General features: G+C 36.6%; 1 protein-coding gene and 1 pseudogene across 1 annotated transcript; one reads left to right on the top strand and one right to left on the bottom strand.

The window, feature by feature from the left end:
- The first annotated feature begins 1,606 nt into the window (after window positions 1-1,606).
- On the top strand, window positions 1,607-7,217 carry LOC147274003 (uncharacterized). Its single transcript, XM_086256761.1, has 9 exons — window positions 1,607-2,010; window positions 2,355-2,555; window positions 2,661-2,783; window positions 2,912-2,949; window positions 3,055-3,151; window positions 3,383-5,668; window positions 5,934-6,071; window positions 6,375-6,499; window positions 6,600-7,217. Exons 1-9 carry the CDS (start codon window positions 1,933-1,935, stop codon window positions 6,838-6,840), a joined length of 3,327 nt encoding a protein of 1,108 aa, XP_086112887.1. The 5' UTR covers window positions 1,607-1,932; the 3' UTR covers window positions 6,841-7,217.
- Window positions 7,218-8,967: 1,750 nt separating this feature from the next.
- Window positions 8,968-10,014, bottom strand: LOC147274004 (protein LURP-one-related 11 pseudogene; annotated as a pseudogene).
- Window positions 10,015-10,842: the final 828 nt, after the last annotated feature.

Here is a 10,842-nt window from a genome sequence, read left to right on the forward strand (position 1 = left end):
AGCCAATGATGTGATGTTGGAAGCTTTATTATTAAATATTCAGAAAATACAAAAGAAAACTATAATTGAAGCCTATTTCATTTGGCACTTATTCTCTCTCTATAAAAATCCTTAATAAATTCTTGCTTTTAGACTAATGAACAGTTCTATTTGGTTAAATGTCATTTTCCTATGCTTTATATATAATAATCAAAGAAACATTAAATTAGTCTCAGAGAGCTGACTAGCTGTTGGTGCTTCCTTTTGGGCTACCTCCTCTTGGATACCTTATATACCCATTTACAAGACCAAGATAGAATGACTATTCTAACACTTCTAAATCTGGAAAAGCCAACCAAATCCTTACATCACAATCTCTTCACATTCTTGTGGGGAAACCCAACAAACCCATCAGCGCAAAATCATGTCTTGTAGTACTCTTCTGCTATAAGTTAGGGGTGGTGTTTGTTTTCTGTGAAGTAATATTTCAGGAAAATGAAATACATCAATATTTCAATGTCCTGAAAGTGCATGTTTCACATTGATATGGACATGCATGCATGCATGCCCTCCAATACCAGAACCAGAGCATAGAGGTTGGGAATCTGAAATCCCTGTTGCTTGTGATGAGCATTTGTGGAAGCATGTGTCAAAGGCCCCCCTGCCTAGTTGTTCAATTTTGGAAGAAATTAAATTACTGGGCCAAGAATGTGTGCATTCTTGGATGAACTATTTGACCTTCTGTGGGGGCCTCATCAGACAGAAGAGTCCATTAGAATGATAATGACATTAATAAAATCATTTAACATACTCCCATAAAATAAACATAAAAGAAAAATACAAGGTTAATATACCATATTGCCATTTCCAAAATTAAAAAGGGAGGAACAGAGATCCTAACCCCCACAGTAAAAAATTTCACTTCAATAACTATGGTAAGAGTTCGACTTTCATCTTTATTTTATTTTTTTTCAAATTAACAGAGTAAAATGAATTTTATAAGTGTAATTAATAATTATTTTTTATAAAAAAATAAATTAGAAGTGAAGTCCCATAATAGCAAAACCAGATTGAGTAATTTGTTTGCCCACCTTAAAAATGTATATTCATCTTTATGGAAGTTGGTAAGAGATGCACATGAAGATCTCAAAATCTTTGATCATCATTAAGAATTTAAAGAACAAAACATGCTCCTACAGTCCTACTAATGTGACTCTCTTAAAAATTCTATAGCAATTTTGACAACAAACCAGCTAGACACACATGAGAAAATTTATACAATTTAAATATCTCAATAAAAGCTTCAAGTGTGCTTTGTTGGAAATTGGAATTTACCAAAAAATATTAATTGACAGAATAACATGCCTCATGAAGAAACAATACCTTACAAGCACAAGGGCATGTATGTCAAATTGCAAAATTAATACTTACTGTTCCCTCGACCCAACACAGAAACCATCATAAAAATATTTTCCCAATTAAATTTATTTTTAATATCTTAATAAATGATCTCACAGAAGCTTCTCCTTCAATTTTTTACAACATAAATTTGTCCTAATTTTCTTTTGAAAAAACAAATACAAGTGTCATCTCTTTCTAAAAGGCTGTAAACAAAGAGAGAAGAGAAAGCTCTTCAGATCTGCTTGTTTTTGTCTTCTGTACACATTCTTGACCACATTCCCGAGAATTCACAGTCCAAGCTTCTCTGAAATCCATTCACCGAGTCTCAAACTCGCATTGATCCACCGACTCAAACTGGCTACTCTCTGTTTCACATACTCTGTTTTCAAGCCAATGAGCTCAAATTGCAGAGCTTGATTCTTAGTATTCTTAGTTTGGATTGGTCACCGGAGGAATGGTGATGTTCCGGTGGGTTGAACTGGAGCTCCGGTGAGTGTCGGAGTTCCGGTGAGGGTTCAGGCGAGGCTTGCTTTGGGTGTAGGGTAGTGTAAAATGTTCAAGTCGGCGAGATGGAGAAGCGACAAGAACAAGATCAAAGCCGTCTTCAAGTTGCAGTTCCATGCGACTCAGGTTGTTTTCAACTCATTTGCTGTGTAATTCAAGCTTTTTTATTGTTTTTCTCAATTGGGTTTTGTTTGGTTGCTGAGAAAGTTTCAGGAAAATGAAAACGAAGGATGCTTTTATTATTATTATTATTTATATTTTTGGCTTAATGAGTCTTTGAGAAGTTGATTATTGAATACCCAATTGGCATTGTACTGAGAGACAAAAGTTTCCTTACTTTTCCTAGCAACCAAGTTGAGGGAAATGGAAGAATATGAATGTGTGAAACTGTGAATGTGATTGAGGTTTTTGGAGAATTATGTATATATATATATATATATATAAGAGAGTGTGTGGATTTGTGATTTCAGGTGACACAGTCTGGTGTGGATGCATTGATGGTATCTGTGGTTCCTGGGGATGTGGGAAAGCCGAGTGTGAAATTGGACAAAGCTATGGTTCGAGATGGGAGCTGTCGATGGGAAAATCCGGTCTATGAAACAGTTAAATTCGTCCGTGAACTGAAAACCGGGAAGATCAATGAGAAAGTCTACCACTTTATTGTTTCAACTGTAAGAATTGTTACCAAAAATATTAAGCATTGATTTGTTTGATTTTGTCTACTGAATATTGATTCTGTGTGTGAGTATTTGATTTAGTTTTGTGGTGTGGTGTAGGGATCATCCAAAACTAGTGTTCTTGGGGAGGTTTCTGTTGATTTTGCTGACTATGCTGAGGCCACTAAAGCTTCCTGTGTCTCCCTTCCACTTAAGAATTCAAATTCTAATGCAGTTATGCATGTTAGTACTGTCCCACTTTTGTCAAATTTTAAATTGTTTGAGAACTGTGCTTTCCAAAATGATAATAATATAAAGACTACAATTTGATTGCTGTGTCTTATTGAACTCTTGCTTTTGTTTTTTAACAGGTTTCCATTCAAAGGTTGCAGGCAAATGCTGATCAGAGGTATAAACCAATGTCATAGTTATTTTGTTTAATTTTTGGAGTTTGCAAAGTTCGCTTTTATGAACTCTGATTTCTGAGGTTGGCCTTGTTGGACAAATGTTGAAGGGAGGTAGAAGGTTGTGAAGATGCAAAAATTAAATCCGAGGATAGAAGCTTGAAGAACCACTTGAGCATTAATGATACAGAGGAAAGCATTTTGATTGTAAGTTTCATAATTCATCCCATCCATTCAAAGAATGCATTTGAATTTGAATTCTTTTTATATCTCATTAAAAATTCAAATTCCCCATTTTTTTTGTTGCAAAAGATCTATTTTTAGTTACCAAAATAGTTTCTTCTTTCTGTTGAGACGGGTGGAGGGTGGGGTAATATTTCAAGTTTAAAGCAAAAATCTTCTTTCTATTCTTATGAAACTTTTCTTGTTGATTCACAGGATGAGACAATAAATAAGACCTCACAGGATGAGACAATAAATAAGACTACCCACAATGCTGATTTCAACCGTAGGGCATCTATTGGATCTGACATTACATTGTCAAGTTCTGACAGCAGCTCTGGACTTGATATTTCACGAGAACTTGGACTGGGAAACATTAACACTGGTCACGACCCTTCCAGCTGTCTATCATCACTGAATCACACCTCAATACAGCATAGACCTGCCATATATGCCTCTACAACAACCTATGATGAGCATCAGAGATCACAATGGGAGTGGTCTGCAGGTTCTGAACATGAAGTAAGTACTGATGGTTCAACAAAGAGTTCTCATGACAACCTTCCAAGAGAAATGTCTCAACGAGCTTCAGATGATGAAATTGAAAAGCTAAAGGCTGAGCTTGTTGTTTTAGCTAGACAGGCAGATGTATCAGAGCTAGAATTACAAACACTAAGGAAGCAGGTCGTAAAGGAGAGCAAAAGGGGGCAGGATCTTTCAAAAGAAATCACTAGCTTGAAAGAGGAACGAGATTCTTTCAAGGCAGAATGTGGGAAGCTTAAAGCCTTTCAGAAACGGATGGATGATGCCAAAATTAAAAACAGGTTCCAGTTAGAAGGTGTGGATCTGCGGGCTCTTGTTGATGAAATCAGACAAGAACTGAGTTGTGAGAAGGACCTGAATTTCAATCTTCGGTTGCAGCTCCAGAAGACGCAAGAATCAAATGCTGAGTTGATTCTTGCTGTACGAGACCTGGAGGAACTATTGGAGCAGAAGAATAGTGAAACAGCCAATCTTTCCAATAGGTCAGAATCCACTGAGGATGCTGGAGGGTTGAGGGCAACCATCTCAAAAGGTGGGACAAGTGAGGATGAGGAGCAGAAGGACCTGGAGGATCTTGTTAAGGAGCACAGCACTGCCAAGGAAACACACCTACTGGAGAAACAGATTTCAGACCTCTATAGTGAAATAGAAATCTATAGGAGAGATAAAGATGAGCTTGAGATGCAAATGGAGCAGCTTGCACTTGACTATGAGATATTGAAACAGGAAAACCATGACATATCATATAAATTGGAGCAAAGCGAATTGCAAGAACAGCTTAAGATGCAGTATGAATGCTCATCTCCTTCTGTTAGCATAAATGAGCTTGAATCCCAAATTGAGGATTTGGAAATAGAACTGAAGAAGCAGGGCGAAGATTTTTCTAATTCGTTGGCTACCATAAAGGAACTTGAATCCCATATCAAAAGCTTGGAGGAAGAACTAGAGAAACGAGCACTAGTATTTGAAGCTGATTTAGAATCTGTAACAAATGCCAAAGTTGAGCAGGAGCAAAGAGCCATCCGAGCAGAGGAGGCACTACGAAAAACTAGATGGAAGAATGCTAATACAGCTGAGAGGCTTCAGGAAGAATTCAGAAGTCTCTCTGTGCAAATGGCTTCAACATTTGATGCAAATGAGAAGGTAGCTTTGAAAGCAATGACAGAAGCGAGCGAAATGTCTGTGCAGAAGAGTCAACTAGAAGAAATGCTCCAGAAAACTAATGAAGAGCTCCAGGCGGTTAGGGATGATTATGAGGCAAACTTGCAGAAGCTTTCCAATCAAATAGATAAGAAAACCAGACAGATAGAGCAGATGTTATTGGAAATCGACAATAAGTCCAAGCAGCTTGAGCATCAACAGAAGCACGAGGAAGAAGTTGAGTGGAATTTCTCCCAGGTGATTGTACAACTCAAAGCCGAGATTGAAAGGCTTACAACAGAGAATAATAGCCTTTCTGAGCAAGCAGAGCAAAACAAAAATTTGAGAGCTGATTTGGAACAAATGAAGAAATCAATTGAGGAAACTGAGATGCTGATACAAAGAGGAAATGTGGAAAGAAATGAGCTGGTGAGTACAATTGCTATGATGAAGAAGGAAGCAGAGAGGTCATTGGAGAAGTTGAATAGAATGAGGCATCTCAAGGATGAAAAAGAGGCAACAGTTGGACTCCTACAATCAGGGTTAGAAGAGCTTAAAGCTCAGTACGATGACTTGAAACATTCTTTATTTGAGGATGAGGTGGAGAAAGAAAAACTTAGGAAGCAGGTATTCCAGCTAAAGGCTGAGCTAAAAAAGGAGGATGCAGTCACTACCATTGAAAAGAAGCTCAAGGATAGCAATGGACGTGCACTAGTTTCTGATGGAACTAAAACTACTCAGAGAAACAACAAGTCTATGCCAGTTCCTCGTGGCTCAAAAGAAGTTGCAAGTCTGAGGGAGAGAATAAAATTACTTGAGGTAAATTTTAAATTCCTAGCAGTATATTGAAACGTTTTTAATACAGAATTTAATTTATGAAACATAAGCCAAGAAAAGATGAATAGTTATATCATTGCAACAAGGACAGAGGATAGTCTTTGGGGATTTAAAACCTGTACAAGATGAATAGTCTTTTAGGGCATTAACACCTGTAAACTATCTTCCAATACACTATTCAAATCATATTTCAGTTACAGTTGATTAATGCATGCGCTGATAATATCCTTTATTTTAATTTTTACAGGGACAAATAAAGTTAAAGGAAGCTGCCTTGGAAACCTCAACTGCTTCATTTTTGGAGAAGGAAAAGGATCTTCAGAACTTAATTGAGGAGTTAGAGAGCAGGGTGGAAGAAATCAATCAGAATAGTGCATTTCAAAAGGTCAGTAACCTTTTATATTATGTAATACATCTGCAACAATGCTTATGCTCATAAAATCGATGATGATGGATACAAGAAACTATGTCTAGTCTCCAGCGTAGAAATTAGGTTTATTTGTTTTGTTTTTTATTAGCTTATAATTTAGGGTTTTAATTGTTAAGGCTTAATTATTATTCCAGTTTATTATAATTTAGTGTTCCAAAATGGTGAGTTGGATAATGTCTAGGCTGAAATTCTTGTCTTTGCCTTTAAATGCTATCAAATTGTATCTGTAATTATTGGTGCAATCATCTTGTGATACAGGTGGATACCACTAATATTACTTCAAAAAATAATATGCTTGAAGAAGTGAGGGGTGCATCTGAATACTTGGGCCACACAGCATCATTGCCCAAAAAAAATGGGAATGAAATGTCTTTTATCAAGAGGTATGATTTGGAGAAACAGATGTTCAATGTCACTGAGTCATTTGTTTCTTAAGTAACTAGTTACTGAAACAATTACTTTTGTTTTGTTTGGGTTCCACAGTAGTGATGAAATCTCATCTGAGCAAGAACTGAGACCCTCCACTGTCGATAATAGAGATGGCTACCATGATGACTTATTAAAAGAATTGACATCACTGAAGGAGAGGAACAACACAATGGAAAGTGAACTAAAGGAGATGCAGGAGAGATATTCAGAGATAAGTCTTAAATTTGCAGAGGTAGAAGGTGAAAGGCAGCAGCTTGTAATGACCGTACGCAACCTCAAAAATTCCAAGAGATAACTGTTTCCTGAGATGCTGGAAAGTGATACCTATATTACCATGTATAGTTGAAACAACTGGGTATGTATGTCCACACCAAAAGTCCAGATCAGACGGTCTATTGCAGTGAATAAATTAATATGTACACAGGTCATATAGTTCTTTTCCCCTCACTTGTTTTATGTTGTGTGTCTGCCCATTGGCTTTAATTCAATTTTACATTGTTCACATGTCCAATGTAATACACGTGATTCAGCGTGCTGTCCATGTTTTTCTGTAATCTTTTGGTAGAGCTTGTCAATGTTGTCATACTATATATGATAGTTTAAATCACTAATATATTTTTTTTATTTTTTTTATCTTTTCAATGTAGCAGCTCTTTCCTTTTGTCCCCAGGACTAGATTTTTACGTTTGTATATGAATGTTTGATATAATGCTTGAGATCAACAGATCAACTACATTCTGCTGTTGCATATGTATCTGTCAATTAAAATTCTCTTGTGATGTGTGGCCAATATCTATGATTCTATTCTAAGTACCCTTTTTCTTGGACGTGGCTTCTTGAAGGACACCACCACAAGTCAAATTATGGTTGCTTCAATCTATATTGTATGTCATATTCCTTTGGCCGGTATTAGCCTAAATTATGGTCAGGATTCAGAAAATCTTCATTAATCTTCATTAGAGGCAACTGTAAGTTGTAACTCTGATGACTACAAAATCAATTCAGTCTTGTTCCTTCTTAATTTTCTGAGTAAAGTTATATAGATATCAAAACAAATTCTAAAATGTTGGATCACAACTCTGGTGTGATAAGATACTGCAAACTTAATTTATTTCTGGAGATTCCATATGCTAGAAGCACTACTGCTTACTAGGCCGGTCTCTCCCTGTCTTATCTTTACTTCTTGTTTCCTCTTTTGTATTGGAGTTTCCATAAGCCAGAAGCACTATTGCTTGCTAGGCCAGTCTCTCCCTGTTTTCGTCCTTTTCTCTTAGTTGCTTTGGTTGTATCTTGGGGCTGGGGGCCTTCCCTCCTTTTCTAATGAACTTCCATTTGACCAAAAACTTAATTTGTTTTTTAACAATTAAGATACTGTAATATTATCTGTCACAGTAATTGGTGACTAAAATTTGGAAAATCTTTTGATGTCTCTCTAGTAGTACTATTGTTATTTGCTAGGCAACTAAGAGGTGCCGGCCAAATAAGGCAACTAAGAGGTGGGCGAATTTGAACCTGGCAAATCAAGATTCTGGCCTTTAAACTTCAGTTTTGATTCTAGATGGAGTCTAGTTGCCTATTATGAAAAATTTCTTCAGATGCAAATACTGAATGAGACAGTCATACAAGTTCTTAGTGCTTCTGCCTTCTTGGACTTCTGTAACGCTGGTGCTATGGTGTGGACATGTATAGCAGCAAACATACTGGTGACCCTTGGATCCAAATGGGTTCAACTTTCCTATCATAGAGTGTAGATTGTGGACTCTTAGATCTGTGTGTATATTATGCAGCCGCCGCACCATAGAAGGTCTCCATCTGTAATTGCCAAAAACCTACTACACACTATTTTGTCCCATCCATCCATGTATGCTTGTCTGCAGCAAAACATTTGTACAAGCACTGTGGCCCCAAGTCAAGATCAAGAAAGACATAGAAGTTAACTGTATCAAAAAAAGAAAAACGTTTAACAAGAGAGAAAGGATCTTAATTTACAATATCACTGTCAGGCACTAGAGCAGTAGTGCAGGGCACTAAATGTCATGTTGTGGCTGTGGATCAACAATATCACTGTCACCCCCACCACCACTGATGTTGTGATTGTATCAGGCAGAAGCAAGTAGGCAAAGCTAACAATACTCCTATCAAAAAGGAATTTGGATCAAACGGCTTGCATGAGGGAAAATTACAGCAGGAACTGATGATGCTTTCAGTTACTGCAGGGCTGCTGCTTCTGCAGAATACTGATAGCCTTTTTTGACTCCTGAACTACAACTGTTACTCTTTTCACTACAAGATTGCTACTTAGAGATAATATACACAACAATACACAATTAGTTATACAATATGAAACAATTGTATTCGATCCGCACAATTCCTAACAGCATCTACTTATACTAGTGAAGGACACTTCTAGGAACTAATCCCAAGTCTGGGATTTCAAAGGTCTTCTGACAAACACCTGTTCTAAGAGTAAAATTGATGCTTCTTCTTGAAAAGAATAGGATTTCAAATTAACGTCTAACAGGATGTTACAAATAACCCACAGAATGAGTTGAATTCCCACAAAAAGTCCGAGGCACAAAGATCAGTATACTCTACATTAATTAATGGGTTAAACTAGTTCCCACAAAAAAAAAAATGCAAAAGAAATTAAGCAAAAACCCCCTAGAGCAACATCACTGCTCAGCACAAAATGGGTCAAGATTAAAAACCTATTTGCAAGAAGCTATGTATGTATCTGTATATATATACTATCTGACACACAACTCTGAGTCATGTCAAAGACTATATTTGATGTCTGATTAGCCCATAAACAGTGACAAGAGCCATGATAAAGGAGTGATCAACATGAGCCTCCACCACCAAACTCAGCACGTCATCTCCCAATACTACTCCTGAAGATGACTGCTTTCGTTTTGCTTCTGCTACAACTCTTCCTTCACTGTCTATTATTTTGAATGCTGATGATTTACCACTCAAAGCTTCTAACCTGTAGAAACTCATCATGTTATGATCTGCAGATCGCATGCTCACTTTGTAGGAAGAAGACCCTTTATTCCTAAGAATGGATCTGCAACTTTTTCTCATTCGAAACATTGGCTTAGGCTTATTTGAACCACTAATATTGGATTTGTAGCCCTCCCAAGTTTGGGAAATGCAAAGTTTCTGGTGGGATAGAGTGAAAAGGGTTTTGCCCCGGAGATCCATGAGATAAACTTCGTTGCTACGCTTGTTGTCGTAGTTGTCTATGCGATACACAATCTCACCATTTTCATCAAACGCAGTGCATCCATTTCCTTGCATCACAAGCGATTTCATCCATACAGTGAATGTTTCTCTCTTTGAAGTCATGTAAGTAGTAGTACTAGTACTACTGGAACGAGCTGCTTCTTCATTAATGGGTGTGACTGTGAGAGGATGAACCTTGGCCATTTAATTGGGAGAGGCAGAGAGAGCTGAGAGAACTTTTTGGTTTCTGGAGGAAGATAGAGATGCTTAATTGTCTGAGGGGTACTTCAATCAAGTTAGCTGGTCATTTATATATAAACTCTCAGGCCAAATAAACTATATGGTTTAAATATTGGCTTAGTCATCCAGAAGTACTCCACGTTTAATACTGTTGTAATATGCAATTTTATACGCATATGACACATGTATGTGCATACAAATTATATATATATATATATGTAATTTAAAGAGGTTTGAGTCGTTTGACGAACATTATTAAGAGGTTGGAGTTGGAGCGTGCATGTGTTGATAAACTTAACTTTTCCACTGTTCCTACAATTATGTTTAAGCTGCTAGGATATATGTGGCCCAAGAATATTGATTAATTTTATATTCTAACATATGGGTGTCTTGTGTGTTTGTGTATTATATATGTATTGAACTGTTGAAGTTATCTTCAACATTTTTTGACTTCTTCTAGTCTCTCACAGGAGTATTAAGGAGATTTTAACATTATCTCTATCTGGAAGGTGTAGGAGACACACAATTACGGATTTTACTGATTTTTTAAAAGAACGACTTTTAAAAAGGGATTTAATAAATTAATGGTCTCGATCATTGAATTTTTCGTTCTATAATTACTAAATCGTTAAATGAGCGTAAAATTTCTCTCTATGATAAGTGAGCGATTATTTATATATATATATATATGTCTAGCTAGCTAAAAGGCATGTGCATGTATACATGATCAATTTCTTAATGCTGATCGATCTCTTATGTACCAAGATATAAACCATGTATATATATATATAATATTGTGTTTGGCAGATTAATTATGGTTAATTTCTATATA

This window comes from Dryas octopetala, chromosome 9, assembly GCF_963921425.1.
Source record: "Dryas octopetala chromosome 9, drDryOcto1.1, whole genome shotgun sequence".
Taxonomy (NCBI): domain Eukaryota; kingdom Viridiplantae; phylum Streptophyta; class Magnoliopsida; order Rosales; family Rosaceae; genus Dryas; species Dryas octopetala.